The sequence below is a fragment of the Seriola lalandi genome, unplaced genomic scaffold (genome assembly GCF_002814215.2).
Source record: "Seriola lalandi dorsalis isolate HSWRI2012SDOR001 ecotype SW California unplaced genomic scaffold, Sedor1 jcf7180002054939, whole genome shotgun sequence".
Lineage (NCBI taxonomy): Eukaryota > Metazoa > Chordata > Actinopteri > Carangiformes > Carangidae > Seriola > Seriola lalandi.
This window is the reverse complement of record NW_019525659.1, coordinates 728495-745065: the sequence shown is the minus strand read 5'-3', so window position 1 is coordinate 745065 and position 16571 is coordinate 728495. Positions and strand designations below refer to the sequence as shown.

General features: G+C 40.1%; 1 protein-coding gene across 1 annotated transcript; it reads left to right on the top strand.

The window, feature by feature from the left end:
- The first annotated feature begins 678 nt into the window (after positions 1–678).
- LOC111648108 (carnitine O-acetyltransferase-like) lies at positions 679–16384 on the top strand. The gene is made up of 14 exons (XM_023397868.2): positions 679–886; positions 3920–4216; positions 4304–4422; positions 5463–5516; positions 5865–6030; positions 6852–7026; positions 7282–7460; positions 7610–7710; positions 7943–8062; positions 9018–9140; positions 11407–11542; positions 12919–12981; positions 13467–13604; positions 14953–16384. Exons 1-14 carry the CDS (start codon positions 860–862, stop codon positions 15166–15168), a joined length of 1914 nt encoding a protein of 637 aa, XP_023253636.1. The 5' UTR covers positions 679–859; the 3' UTR covers positions 15169–16384.
- The last annotated feature ends 187 nt before the right edge of the window (positions 16385–16571 follow it).

Here is a 16571-nt window from a genome sequence, read left to right as displayed (position 1 = left end):
ATATTTTCACCCTCTGCCGCTTTTTTCTGTGGATGCCTATTAACACAATAATAACTGAATAAAAGTCATGCATTTTCCGTACTTAAATAGTTACATACACAAAAGTATTATAACTAAATGCACAGAAAAGTATCAAATATAAAAAATTATGCAGACACGGCCCCCTTTTGTTCCCATTCAGTATCTCTATCAGATATGATCATATATGTATAATATATTACAACACTGTTCCTCTTCAGTATCCTACGGAAGCGTAATCCATTAATTTGAGGAAAAATCTCATAATTCTGAGATAATTTAAGTTAATTATTAAGTTAATTTCCAAAAAACAGAGAAGAATTTTTTTTAAAGAAAACTTTTTTCAAAATTGTTAGGTAATTATGTCCTTAATTCAGAAAAACAGCATGATTTTATTCTTCAAATTTTATATTTTTTAAAGAAAACTTTATACTTAAAAAATCCTCTGTTTTTCTAAATTAACAAGATCATTATCTCAGATCTCTAAGGAAAGTTTTTCTTTAAAAAAAATTATGAGATATGTCATTTAATTTAGATATAAATGCCGTTAATTGAGAAAAACAAGTGAATCCATTACGCGTCATTAGTATCCGTTATTAAAGTGTATGTAAATATCCTCTGGGCACACCCTCCCTTTCTTTATGGCAATCAGACACCCGGCGTTCACTGCTGAGTAACTTTACCCAGTCACTGTGTTCAGCAGCTGTGCTGTGCAGAGTTGCTTCGAGAGGTCTGTCCCCGGTGGGTCTGACAAAGCGCAGGTGAAGGACTCGGCTAACCCGTTACAGTGGACCCGGAGGTTTGACGGACCTGAGTTTGTGGGCGTTACTTTGAATGCAGAATGTGGGGCATTTGCAGCAGAACTATGGTAAGTAACGTACCTTTAGCTGACTGTGCTTGTTTAACATTGGCCCACAGCCAATATAGCTTAGCAATATAGCTTGACTTGATAACTACTGTCGTGGACATGAAGCAGTCTCAATGATTTTGCTGAGGAATCGGTTAACGCTGCTGAGCTCACTAGGTGGTGAAGGAATGTTGACTGGCTAGCTGTTAGCAAAGTTAGCGGTCGTTAACGGTTAGCTAACCCAACTGGGTCAAAGGTGATTTTACGCTCAGCCAAGATTAAATATAGCGAAAAGATACTAAGGATAAGATGGACCGAGACTATATTATTCACCTTTATTTGGTGTAGCGTTAAGCGTTTATGATAAGTGAACTGTAGCAACTTTGCCAACATAACATTAAAGTCGTCACCTTCGTCATCATATCGATCTTTCCCTTCGGCATACACACTAATCTGAAGAAATGTATCACATTGCGCCACAGATAAATGTGATCAGCTGTTTCCTCTCTGAAAGTTATTCTTCAGCTTCAACACTAACACATGATACCGGACACTTGCTAAAAACAAATTTTGTTTTTTTACACCCTATCGTTAAATTCTTTAGAAATGGATGATTTAAATAAAACACTGTGCACTGGGAAATATCTGATAGCATCTGAATATTTAATGTTCCTTTCTCGAAGCCCTTTACTTAGTAGCAGAGACAGTATAGAGGATCTTTTAGTAGTGCTTCTGTTTACATGAACCTGCTGTGGTCGAGTTGCAAATGAGTACAGATTGCCTCCTAGCGGTGATATGTATGTCGGAAAGTGATGACATTGTGGTCGTCCTGAGGTGCAAAACACAACATTTCACTTAACAACAAGGCGGGAAACACTACAGTATTTCACATAAGGGAAAAAGTAGGGACAACAATGGTCCTGATTGGACAGAATCAAAGTCAATTCAGATTATATAGAAGTAAACCCCTGCTCCCTGTATTTAATAGAAAATAATAATAACTTTTATTTATATAGCACTTTTCTTAACAGAGTTGCACAGTGCTTCACACAAAAATAAAAAACAGATAAAAGAAAAGGTAAAAGAACCTGAGTAAGGTAAAAGAGTGGAACAGTAGAAATAAAAACATACCATATATCAGCATTATGTAAAAGGGGCTGGCAGGATTTAAGGATGTATAATAATGCTTCCGCACCAATTTTAAACTGAATTGTGTGAGATACAATATTAAATGATACAACATCAGGACCAGCTAATGATGGACGCCACGAAAAATGGAGTAACATGCAGTAAAAGGCAAGAAGGTGCTCAACACCTGCTGCTAAATTTATTATAATTAATAATAATATTGATTACTGTTGTTAGTTGGTATTATTACTTATATCAGTAGTGTTATAACTTACTATTATTGCAACATCATTATTGTTGCTGTCATGTCCACTACTATCATTACTATTATTACTATTATTGCACAATTTTTGTAGGGTGTCTGGGTGATAAAAGGAAAAGCCTGTAGCCATAATGGCTTACTGTCTTTGGAAAATTTGATGTTTGCCATCAGTACAATTTTACAAACGTCTGTCTTCTTTTGTCTTCTTCCAGAGAGTGCTGTGCCTATGCTTCCTTATTTTGTGTGACCACAGCCAATCACACAATATGCTTGGTTTAGACTGAAATGTTAACAAATGGATCTTGATGTGTCTTCAGTATAATTTTAATTGCAACTCGTGACAACTGAAATGTGTCTGTGAGACAAAAAGCTGATGTGGCCATACGCTCTGCAGCTGCTGTTATACCAGCGCTATCAGTTATACTTATTAATATATTTAAACTCTGTGGTTCTACTTCTCTTCTGCATTGTATCATCAAAAAAAGTCTAGCTTTGCACACAAGTATAAATTCATCTTCAGCTTGCATGACAATCAAGATATTACATCATATATCCCTTAATAGACAAGTAAGATATTTAAATACACTATATTAGATGCAATTTCTTAAAGAAAAAGAAAGAAATCAGTTATCAAAAATGAAATAGTAAATTGGAAAGTACATGGGATTCATAACAGCAGTGGCATGTCCATTAATTATAGGTTTAAATTGAAGTGTTTAATGGGAGGTGGGATGAAAGGCAGAAGCTGAAAGTGATGATTCAGTGGAAGGTATGAGACCTCTAAGATTTTATCTGTCAATCTTGCAACTACTTTGTCATGGTGATAATCTAACGGGTGTTGTTTACAGCCTGATATCACACTGCCAAGTTGGACTATGCTGGAGAGTTCGGCCTTGTTCTTGACAGCCAGGAATCCGAACCAGGATACAGTGTTGAAGGAAAGAACACTTTGTATGAGTGATTGATTCACTGTTCTCAAACCCCCTCAGTTTGTTGTCACTTTTAATATATTTAATCAACACAATCAGAAAAGGTGAAGGCTTGATCCACAACCATCTTAAGGTATTTGAAGGCGCTCAACTTTATAAGGGGTTTGGCAGGGTGTTCTTATTGCTAACCGAGCCGACTTGGATTCTGTCCAATCATGAGCAAGATTTGTTGTCTCTACTTTTTCCCCAATGTGAAATGTTGACACTCAGTATCACATGTATGTTTCACATATTCTGAGAATAACTACCAAAAACTATTATCTTGATATGCTTTAGAGAGGGTCACAGTTTATGATAGCTGTTTACCAAAAATACCAATAGCAGAAACCAGAGAAGATTCCAATGAGAGGCTTGACATTTAAAAACCAAAAAGTTCACTAACTGAATTTTTGAAAATGCATTAAGAAATCAGATTCGGCATGATCTGTTTTACATTGTCACTGACCTGCATTTATCAAACTACTAAAGAGTTTTGTTTTACTTTCGGAAATTTAGCGTTTCAGTGCTCTGATGTCATTTTGGACAATAAAGTTTATTGTTAAATTATAAAATATCCTGCTTTCATACATTTCTTTTTCACAAGTGTTTTTATACATATCAGACATTTTTTACTCCCTAATATCTGTATAGTCATCGGCCCCAAAAATCCAATAATATATCCTCTTTGTGTCTCAGGTGAAGGTGGGGATGGCGAAACCCTGCGGCTTAATGAAACCAAACCACTTAGTGAAGCCTGTATCAGCAACTCGGGTTGCTGGCAGATACCTGACCCACCAGCAGGGCCTGCCCCATCTGCCTGTCCCCCCGCTGCAGCAGACCTGTGAGCGCTACATTACTGCCCTGGAGCCCATTCTGGAGGTGGACGAGCTGAAGTACACCAAAGAGCTGGTGCAGGAGTTTCAGAAAGCAGGAGGGGTCGGAGAGAGACTGCAGAAAGGCCTGGAAAAGAGAGCAGGCAACACTGAGAACTGGGTGAACTCAACTACACCAGCTGTGGAGTAAAAAAAAAATATTGAGATGTGGGAGAATATATACTTATATGTGTTTCTGTCTCTGTAGCTTTCAGAGTGGTGGGTGCAGCTTGCTTATCTTGAATACCGGCTGCCTGTGGTGGTGCATTCAAGTCCTGGGTTGGTGTTACCTCGAATGAACTTCAGTGATAAGCAGGGACAAATAAGGTGATCACACACAGAGCGCATGTTTAGTCACAGTTAATTAAAACCTAAAGTAAACCTATAATTAAAACCTATACATACACACACACACACACACACACACACACACACACACACACACACACACACACACACACACACACACATATATATATATACATATATATATCTCCAGCCTTTTCCAGCCACTGGTAGGATTTCTTGATATCAGCCACTTCTTCTGTATGTCTGTGGTACATGTCATGTAGGGGTTTGTCCCTCCATGATGGGGTTATGGGGTTTCTGCTGCCTGAGGTATTCAATTAACAGCTAATCTACAGGGGCCATCTTCCTGATGTTTTCCTGGATCTTGGTCGTTTCATCCTGGACAGTAGCTCCGACGCTCACCAGTCCTCGGCCTCCCTCGCTCCGCTCAGTGTACAGTCTCAGGTTGTTAGACTTGGGGGTCTACCACACCAGACAGGACCCCAGTGCAAGCTGTGGAAAGATGATCCTGAGTCCAGCATATAATAGCAGGATGTAAGATGCAGGCAGGAACAGCATACATTGGACGCCAAAAATACCAAGTGCTGAAAGAGGAGCTAGAAAAGATGTGGACAGTAAAGTCAACAGTGGTGCCAGTGGTCATCGGAGCACTGGGGGCTGTGACCCACAAACTGAGAGAGTGGCTCCAGCAGACTCCAGGTACAACATCTGAGGTCTCTGCCCAGAAGAGCGCAATCCTAGGAACAGCTAAGATACTGCGCATAACCCTCAAACTCCCAGGCCTCTGGCAGAGGACCCAAGCTTGAGGAAGACACACCACCCACACACCAGTACCTTGATCCACAATTCAACATGTGGACTAGAGGAACCGGGAATCGAATAACCGCCCTACCGATTAGTGGACAGCCCTCCCTGGCTCTACCTCCTGAGCCACAGTGATCCATTCTGGTTTTTAAAAGTGATGTTTTCAGAAATGTAATCACTTCCTTTGTTACCAACATAGGGAAATATTCTTACAAGTTAACATTTAAATGATTTATCATGTTCTCTGTGTTCAGGTTTGCTGCCAAACTGATTGCAGGTGTTTTGGACTTTAAGACAATGATTGACAAGTGAGTACTGAGCTGAAAATGTCCTTCAACGACACACGTGTACTTCAGCATCCTACAACTTTTATTAGTTTCTGTCTTCTAGGAGTGAATCCATCTACTTTGGGATGTGAAATTTAATGATGTAAAAATGGACTGTAGTTTAAAACAAATTCTGTCTTCCTGAAGATATTTGCGTATGTTTACATCATCATGTACAATCACTGCAATCAATGCAATCAATTGTATGTATCTTTATAAAAACCTATAACACTCCTCTACAATTATACTACTTTTTCTGTAATACTGTGTGTTCATCAAACCCTGTATTCACAGTTTAGTGTGTAATGGCAGAGCTTGTATCTTTTGCAGTGAGACACTACCAGTGGAGCGCCTGGGAGGAAATCCCCTGTGTATGAACCAGTATTATGAAGTGCTCTCATCCTGCCGTATCCCTGGTCTGAAGAGAGACTCAGTGGTGAACCACGCAAAGAGCTCACCGTCCCCAAAACACATCATTGTAGTGCACAACCTTCAGGTGAGGAGCGCTGGTCTAAACCATGTGTCTCTGTCTATGTGCTTCTTGGACCATGAGCCTGTATCACAAAGTTCAACCTGGTATGGGTCTCGTTGGGGAGCCTGACATTGGTGATCCAGTATAACTGGAGCTTGAAACTGGTTATCAATGTGTAGTTGCTGGTTGGTGTTCAACATGTTCAGTAGTTTAGATTGACTAGTATGGTAACAACTGGATGTTCTGTCTCATGATGAACAAATTATTTTCAATAAGTCATAGAATTAATCACCAAATCAGAGAGGAACGTCAACACAGTCTGTGCAGATGAAAAGAAACTGTTGCTCTGGTCTAAGCTACAGGATAATCACCATTCATTAGACTGTGAGTGTGGTAAACTATAATCTCTCTAATTGTTAGCAGCCTTGTTTCAATCCCAGAGTGGACACATGAAAGTGGTAATCATAGTTATTATACTGATCTATTAAAATTACCTCTTTATTACCAGTCACTTAATTGGTTTGATTTGCTGAGCTGAACCTGTTATTGAGCTGGTTAGTTGTGCCCCTGAGGTTGCTATGGTGAACCGGCTTCATGATACCAGCAGACCTGCGTGAAGCCCTAAGAGCTGAATAGCCCACTAATCTCTCTGTGTGATACAGACCCCAGGTCTGCAGACATAATGTTCATAATTTATTAAGTTTGTTGTTGTTACCAGCTGTAGCTAACTAGCTGCAGCTGGTAACATTTTCCAGCTACAGTTGTTGTTTCATCTGGAAAACTATCAGTTGTCAACTAAAAATGAAAAGCCAGACTGAGCTTTTATTTTCTTCACTTGGACTTAGTTCTTTGTGCTGGACGTGTACAACAGTGATGGGACTCCGCTGACTGTCAATCAGCTCTGTCTTCAGCTGGAGAGAATCTGCAGCTCCTCAGTACAGGCCAAGGTGGAGCCCGTCGGCATCCTGACCACCCAGCATCGTGACTCCTGGGCCAAGGCCTACATCAATCTCACCAAGGGTGAGCTAACTGACCACTGACGCTAAGCCGAAGAAGGCAGGAGTCAGGGCACCAGTCACAGTGATAGTCTTAAGAAATCACAAGCTTATAACTGCATTTAAAATTAAAATTACTCATAATAACTTGAATAAATAAGGTACATTCCTAATAAGGGAACTATAAATAAAGTATGTAAAAGTGACTTGATATGTATATTTGTAACTGTTGCAGTCTGACGGCACATTTGCTTTGCGTGTGTGTACTTGATTTGCTCAGATAAGACCAACAAAGAATCTGTGTCCGCCATCCAAAGGAGCATCTTCACATTGTGTTTGGATGGAGCGAGGCCTGGAATCTCTGACGAGCTGCACCGCAGCTCTGCTGCCGTGCAGATGCTGCACGGAGGAGGCTCCCAGTGGAACAGTGGCAACCGCTGGTTTGACAAGACACTGCAGGTGACACGTCAGCACTTCTTTAGTCATTATGAGGAACTTGACATGTGATTTGGATTTCTTTGCTTTAACCCTGTCAACAAATTCCTTAGGAAGGATGTGATACAAATACTTGTTTTTTTGTTCTCTGAAGTCTCCATTCTTTTTTTCAGTTTATTATTGGAGAGGACGGGACGTGTGGTGCAAACTACGAGCATGCCCCCGCTGAAGGCCCACCCATTGTGGCCTTGATCGACCATGTTGTAGAGTACACGTAAGTAGGTCAAAGATTATTGAGGCTCTGTAGATGTTTGTTTGGACATTATTATAACTCATTATTATATTATTTTACAGTGAGCACTAGGACAGAGTGAGTACACTGACTCACAGCATGGACTGGTTGACCACAGACAGAAAACCAGGGCTTTATTAAGTACAGTTATGGTGATGTTGTTTTTTACGACATTTGTTTCTGTTCTTCTCTCTTCTCTTGTGTGTGGGAACAGGAAGAAGCAGGAGACGGTGCAGCCTCCCATGGTTCCTTTGCCCTCGCCGCAGAAACTACACTTCAACATCACACCTGAGATCAAGAACGACATTGAGGAGGCCAAGCAGAGTATGAACATGTGAGATCACCTTTTATAATGACACTCTAAGATAAAGACATATGTATATATACATACATATATGTATGTATATGTATATACATACACATATAACCTCTTAAGCCCGACGGACTTGGTACCGGCAGAACAGTGCGATACATAATTCCCTGTAAAAAGACTTTTTTTTTAATGCTTCTAAAAGATGACGCTTTAATGCTACCAAAACAATAGTCCAAGTGTATGTAGTCCAAAGAATATTTGTTTGGCAATACTTTCAATATTTCTGTTTCAAAATAAGACACCTATCAACGTAAACAGACAGTCGAAATGAATCACGATGGTACATGTAATCATGGTCATTTTGAGGCTACCGATACAGTTTTCCAGTAAAGTCGGTCGAGATGGGGGCCTGGATAGAAAAGACTGAGCCCCAAGCCCCGCGCTTTTGGTGGTACCACCGTTTAAATACACAGCGCTAACTTTTTTCTACATCTCACAGATGTAGAAAATATGTAATAGCTATATGTAATAGGTATGTCACACTCCCATAAGACTTGCTTCCTTGCAATACTACACCCGAGCGTAGGGACAAGAGACTTTCACCACAGATTCGGATTTTAAGCGTGATACACAGCCAATTCAACTTTGTTGAATTGCATGGGGCCATTGTTATCATAGTGTTATCCACTGTCTAATTGAAAATAAATTCTAGGCGAGAATTTTTTTTAAAAATTATTTTCCTTTGGTTTATCACAATTTACTCAGCTATAGTAACAGTCAAAATGTTAATGACACATGGAATAAATTATCTGAGGTCTTACCTATCCATACTGACCAAGCCCTTACAAATGGACCTGATGGTCTGTCTAGGCGAGTCAGACCCTCCAGCATCCCTAGGGCTTAATAGGTTAAATCATGTCATAAAGCACAGAGATAGTCCAGGTCTCTCACTGTCCTGACATTTCTCCCACCACAGACTGGCCCAAGACCTGGATATGAGGGTTATAGTGTTCGGCCACTTTGGGAAAAATGTCCCAAAGGCCCACAAGATGAGCCCTGATGCCTTCATACAGATGGCACTGCAGCTGGCCTACTACAGGTGAGATGCTGAAAAGTCTTTGTTTGGATGCTTTTTAATCTTTGGTCTCTAGAACAAGGGTTACTGATAAGATGTGAAGGTTTCATGTAAAAAAAAAATATATATAATATAAATAATAAAAAAAAAATTAATCTGTATATTATACCAATGACTATACATATAGATAGATGGCTGGATGGATGGATACTTAATTCAGTAGCTCATTGGTAGTAATAATAATAAATAATAAACAATAATAATTAGTTTAGTCCACTTCCTTTGGCTGAGGTGTTGTATAGCCTGATGGCAGTGAGCTGAGACGTTTGCTGCAGCTGTAGCTGCTTCTCTGTCCTGCCAGAATGTTGTGGAGAGGATGGTTGGTATTGTCCAAGATGACCTCAATCTTACATTGCATGTGTCTCTCCACAACAGTCCTGAATGAGTCCAGACTCCTGCCAAGCACAGACCCAGACTTTTTTGCCAGCTTATCCAGTCTCTTTGTGTTCATGTCTGACATGCTGCTGCCCCAGCAGACTGCAGCATAATAGAGTACACTGGCCACCACTGACTGATAAAACATGTGCAGGAAGCAGAGCCAGCTCTGCCCCTTCAGGTAGATGACATCTGTGTTCAGGGAGTGTGTGTGTGTGCACATAGTCCACTAAAGGAATAGTCTTAATAATGGTCAAAAATTCATATTAAATAGAACTTCAAACCTTTGTAGCCGAACGCTGTGTCTACACAGAATGTGGAGTGAGCAGCACGTTGGCAGCAGCAGCTCTGGTGCTCAGCCTGTGGCTACACAGGATGTGTTTAGGGACAGTATTGACTGGAGTTCATCTGTTTTGGAAGCACCCAGAGCCCCATACAGAGTTACACACACACATAAAACACGGGAAGTGTGAAAAGATGGTGTATAGTGAGTAAAACACGGCCTGTGTAGACAGCTGGATTGATTAAAATAGAGCGTATCTGTTCTAATGACATGCGTCACAGACGAGTGAGAGACAAACGCGGCTCAATCATTCTTAAGTGCTGACTGCAGTATTGCAAAATAAGGGTTACAATAATGTCCACTCACAATGCCCCACCTCAAGAACCGAATCAGCCAATAGCAGACCTGCAGAAATAATATGTCACAGCTGCATCTCATCAGTCAAAATCCACCTGGTGAAATCTACCTGGAGAGGAAATAGCAGGGGTCGGGTTGTAAATAGGGCTGTCATGAAATCAGACTTTCACTACACGGTTATCATGGCCAAAAGAATGTACGATAATATTATCACGATATCTATATATACAACTTATTTTATTGTTTGTTTTGTCTCTTTTTTGGCAAATGAACTAGACTCAAATATGAGTGTGGTGAGGTGGAAAAAGAGTCTGTAACCATAATGGTAACCACATGAACTGATCATCGAAAGATCAACACGGTCCAACATCTGCCATCACAACATTATCATATTTGTATATTAACACAATATCAATATTTCCTTTTTTAAATATCATGGTTATCATCCCGGTATATTGAGACACTCCTGGTCATAAACATAACATAAGAAGAGGAGGCAGCATGGCCCACAGGCTAACAACAGCAGTGCACAAAGTTGTTAATTAAACAGCATTTAATCAAACATTTTACTGTCATTACTTACTTACTCTCTGCAGCCAAACAGCTTCTTGTCTGCTGCTAAAATTATTTCACCTACGGTCAGAAAACAAAATAAACAATCAGTATTTGTTGAAGGAGAGGTCAGTTCCACTCCCTCTCTCAAACCAGCTGGACTCGAGTTCAGTCAGATTGTCCTGTGTGAAACAAAGGAGGCGTGTCGACCCGTCACTGGAAGTGAGGTTGTCTCACCCTACGCTCATGCACCACCACAGGTTCATGATCAGCCCTCTGACAGATAACATATCTTTCATTGTGTCCAATATTATAAATGTTTATATATTTAAGCATGCGAGGCTGAAGATATAGGATGTTTCTCTTATCTTTTCATCATCTTACTATATCATCATACATTTCCAGAGTGTGTGTGTCCTCTCTCAGTTGTATGACAGCTGTCTGCTGGTGACTCTTCACTGGCTCCTCAGACCCCTGAAGTTCTTTTCTTCTAGGAGCTGAGATCAAATATTAACAGTTAAAATGTTTCATTTAGCAACTCTTACTTCAACGTCACTTCTAAAAATTGGATGTAATTAGGACCAGCTTGTTTCTCTGTGCAGCTCCATACACTCTCAGAGTCTCTTCATGGTTTTCTCACTGTCCCTCCTCTTGTTTCGGCAGGATGCATAAACGATGCTGTGCCACGTATGAAAGTGCTTCTCTGCGTATGTTCCGATTGGGCCGGACAGATACGATCCGCTCAGCCTCCAGTGCCTCAGCTGCCTTTGTCAAAGCTTTTGATGACCCCAGCAAACAGGTATGATGAGAGGGAAAAGTCTAATGAGATGTATTCATGACTGAGCGACTGATGAACTCAGGTCACAACCCAGAATCTCAGACATGAGAAGGTTGAGAGCTTTATCAATCAGTCTAATTCTCAGACTTTGTCCATATGAGAGAAACGTCACTGGACACAAGCCAGAGACAAAGTGGTGATGTACCATGGGAATCACCTGGTTTTCTGCTTTAATTTGTCATGAAAGCTGATCTGATCTTCATGTCAAGTCACAAATATAGACAAACACAATGTGCTTAAGCTCATATCACATGTTCAATTATAACCTTTCATGTCTTTATTGAACACGCATACTGAAACAGTCCGTAAACTTTGGGTTTAATAACTGGTTGAAGCTCCTCTGAAACCAGCTCTTCAGTAGCTGCTGATCAGAGCTGCTCAATGTTAAAAAGGAAGTTTGGACCATTCTTTCTACAGAGCTGCTTCAGTCAGACAGATTCTCAGGATGTCTGGTGTGAGCGGCTCTCTGAGCTTCAGTCCACAGCATCTCTACTGGGTTCAGGTCTGGGCTCTGACTGGACCACTCCAGAAGGTGGATTTCCTTTGATGTTGAGGGTCACTGTCCTGCTGCATCAGCAGCTTCTCCTGAGCTTGAAACCCTGACATGATCCTGAAGAGACCTTGATAAACTTGATGATGTGGAGCTGTCCAGGTCCAGAGGCAGCAGAGACCCAGATCTTGATGCTCCCTCCACCCTGCTCCACCTGTGGGAGGATGTTTTCATGATGATGTGCAGAGACCTGTTTACACCACACATAGAGCAGCACGTTCCTCCCAAATAATTCAACCTCAGTAGCAGCTTTCTCTGTTGTATCCATGGCAACAGGACTGTATTCTCCATGATGTGTGTGTGGTGGACTCATGAGCAGAGATGTTAACCAGCTCCAATGATTCCTTTAAACCTTCAGCTGTTACTCTGAGTCTCTGTGTCTCTGGCCCAAACTTCAAGTCTGGTTTCATTGACTGGACTCCCAAGTTTGATAACTCCTGACTCCAGTTAGAATGATGTATTCAATATGAAAAAGAACAGCACAATGATGTGTTAATAGTTCAAGTAGATTGTGTTTGTTCATAATTTTAACTGAGATGAAGATCCGATCATATTTAAAGACAAATGTTTATAAAATCAGATGACTCCCAGGGGTTCACTCACTATTTCCTGCCACTGTATAATGAGTGTAAATGAGTAAACTGTACCATTTATTATTTTAATGTTGAGGGATTCAACATTTCACTGTTACACAGGCAGCTTGAATCATACTTGAATATATTTGAAAGCTGTTAAACCTGCTGTAAGACGTGTCGTGACATTCTTGTCTTCTTCCTGTTTTTCACAGAACGGAGAGAAGCTTGATATGATGGAGAAAGCTGTGAAAGCACACAGGTCGTACACTAGCATGGTGAGTGGTGTGTCTGGTGATTCTATATTTTTCTTATTGTCAACAAATCCCATGTGCAGATCCAAACTATGAATAGCTCTAACGTGTGTATTTAAAGCATTATATATCTTATTCCTGCATATAGCTCCATTATTGTCCAGAAGCTGTTAAAACACATCAATGTTACACTGGGTGACGTGTTTCTTCATTAACATAAACACACACATTGTAGTTTATTTGTGACTCAGTCCCATACACAAGGTGTGACCCAAACACCCACCAGAGCACCAAATGTAGATTTTCAGTATAACACTGTATGTACTGTAGATGACACAGAAAATAGTCCTCAAAAATGCACTGTATCAGCTGTTAAAGGAACTGTACCCTGTGTTTACTGCTTATTGCATACATAGAGAAAAAATATAAAATAATGCTTCCCTTATTTGTCAGTATTATTTGACATCAAATGATTGACATTTCAGACTAATGAGTTCTCCTGTTCACAGGCGATCAGTGGCCAGGCCATAGACAGACACCTTCTGGGCCTTAAAATGCAGGCTGTGGATGAGAAGCTCTCCATTCCTGATATCTTCAAAGATACTGCCTACGCTAAAGCCTTACACTACCAGCTATCTACAAGTCAGGTATGGACCAGGGTTGAACTGGTTCCAGTTCCAAATTGATAACATACCCACATTTGTGAAGCTCCGCGGCCGACAAATCTTTTTCATTCATGTCCTCTGTTTAGTTTCTTTAGCCTCTTTCTGACTGATGACATAACAAACCTGTGATAACTCAGCAAAACTGTTGTTAGGAGACATAAACACATGGCTTCACACTTCACACTTTCCAAATTCAACAAAACAACTTCAAAATGTCATATTTTCAGAAGAAAACTCACCACAAAGAGTAAATGATAAGTTCCTGGTTTAAATATTTATCTACCGTCCAACATGTTAAAGAACTTAGCACAGTATTCTGCCACCTGCAGCCATGCAACAAGTTCATCTTCAGCTGAAGTCAAGTGCAACGTGCAACAAAAATCAGACATTTACTTTCATGATATTGTTTTTGAGGATCAAACTTGAGTCATAACAGGTTTGATCCAGGAACTGTCACAGAGCGCACAACCCTGCAGCACAGCAGACTGTCCATGCTTTAGGACTGATAGTGAATTACTGTAGTTTCTATCAGTATTAGTCTCTTACTTGTCTGGTAATTAATTGTTTTATTAACATGATTAGAAGAGGCAGATTCTTAAATATTAAGATAAATCTGTTGTTTCATCAAACAGTTGATATTTGTTTTGTTGCTGCACTGAGTGGAATATAACCACAACGTTTTAATGCGTCTTCATGCCCCGTCTGAGAAACTACTGAAAAGGTTTTGATAAGGGGATCCAGGAATGGATTTATATTCTTTAAAATTCTTTTGAGCCCATTTACTGGTTGAAACTGACAGAAAACAGAAAAAAGACACTGCATAGTCGTAATTTTCTCCCAATGACCTCATACATACATACTGAAAACTACAATCACCTCCTCTTGGTTGTCTGCCTCCACCATTCAGACTAGTTTCAGGTTGCATCCCTGTTTATCCACAGACATAGAAAATACATTTTACTTAAACTTTGTCATAATTGCTGTGAAGTCTTGAGTTATGGCTAAAAAGTGTTTTATGAGGTCACACTGACCTTGATCTTTGACCGTTGACCACCAAGATCTAATCAGGTTATCATTAAGTCCAAGTGAATGTTTGAGCTGTCAGAGTTACTGAGATATCATGTCCACGAGAGTAGGACAGACAGACAACCCATAAACATTATGGCTCCGGCTCCGACTGTCGCCGGCACGGAGGAATAAAAAATACAGTGAGGAAAATTCTTGCTTAGGGCTAAAACATTTTAATAAATGCATGTGAGCAGTTTAACATAGTAGATGTTATTTTTAACAGCATGCTAACTAACTAATTACATCCTCACGTCTCCACCAGGTCCCGTCCAAGACGGACTGCGTCATGTGTTTCGGTCCAGTCGTACCCAACGGATACGGCGTGTGCTACAACCCAATGAACAATCACATCAACTTTGCTGTGTCATCTTTCAACACCTGTGCAGAAACCAATGCAGCACATCTGGCCCGGGCGGTGGAGGACGCACTGTTAGACATGAGGACACTGCTGGAACAAACTCCCAGAGCTAAACTGTAAAACCAGACATTACTGATGTCTGCAAGACTATAGAGCTCCAGTTAATAGTCTGAGCCAGAATTCTGTTATCGCTTATCATCAAGGACTTTAAATGATCCTGCGGTTCCTGCTGTGCAATCACTGGGAGCTGCCACTCCCTCCTGTTAAAATGCAAACACACATTCAATTCAGTAATTATAAATAGTATTACACACTTTTTACAAATACATCTGTTGTGTTACAATGAAACATCATCATCCAGAATCAAGCAGCTATTTACAACAGAAAGTATCACTTAATGAATGTGGTTGAATATTTCATTATCAACAAATCACCTGCTTGGTTTGAAGCTGTGTGCCTCACACCTCCATGGTCCAAAACCTTCTTCATGGGGTGACATTGTGTTTTATCACAGTGAAACTGGTCAGTGTGAATTATTCTGACATAAGTTTACAATGGTGTTTTAAATTGTATGGGTCCCATCAGAGGTCACACAGCAGAAAAACACAGATGTAGAACTCCTCCTGCAGGGATTAGTAAATCATACGCTCAGTTTGGTAATTTATCAGGTCATGCTCTCAGAAGAATAAACTCTCTGGACCTGTGGATGTAGTTTCTTAATATGTGCAGAGTCGAATTCTTTACATGTGGTCCCATCATGTTAGCCATGCTGCTGTACACAAACGTGTTTTTATTGTTACAGCACAAGTTAAATTTAAAAATGCTTCTCCTGGCTCATGTATCAATCATGCATTAGCTGCTGATCAGTCCATTATGACACAGATCAATAATCAGGGCTTTCATTTAGTGGCTACAAAGATTACATAACAAATTGTATTATGTATCTGTCTAATCCTGCTTTGATTTTATTCGTAAGGTCAGTATCAGAAATGTTCTCTTCCATTACCACGTTAATGAGCAATTAAAAAAATTTTTTTTTTTAACTTTTCAGTTAATTAATCTTGCTGTGCTCAGTGTGCAGCACAGCAGTCTACTATCTCGGTTTATTCATCTGTTTGCTTTAAACATTTCTTATATACAGTCTGTTTTCATATTTTCAGTAGGAGTCAACAAAGTCAGAATAAAACACACAAGGTCTTTGATCAGTTTAAAGTTGCCATGTTTGAAAGGATGTAATATTGCTTTCTTCAGTGAAGTGCCATGCTATGTTTTTTTTCCTGAATTTAATATTTGATTGGAAACTTTAGTAAACCTCAGTTAGTGATGTCAGACTTGATTGATTGACTGTCTGAGCATTAAATCCAATCTGTTGCCAGATAGTGAACATACAGCAGGTGTAATGGAAGAGATGTAACTATTATGAATGTAGAAATTAGGTTAATTAAAGGGAGGATTGTCTAGAAGGAAAATTGCATAAGAGGAAGTGTGTGTGAGTGTGTGTGTGTGTGTGTGGGGGGGGGGGG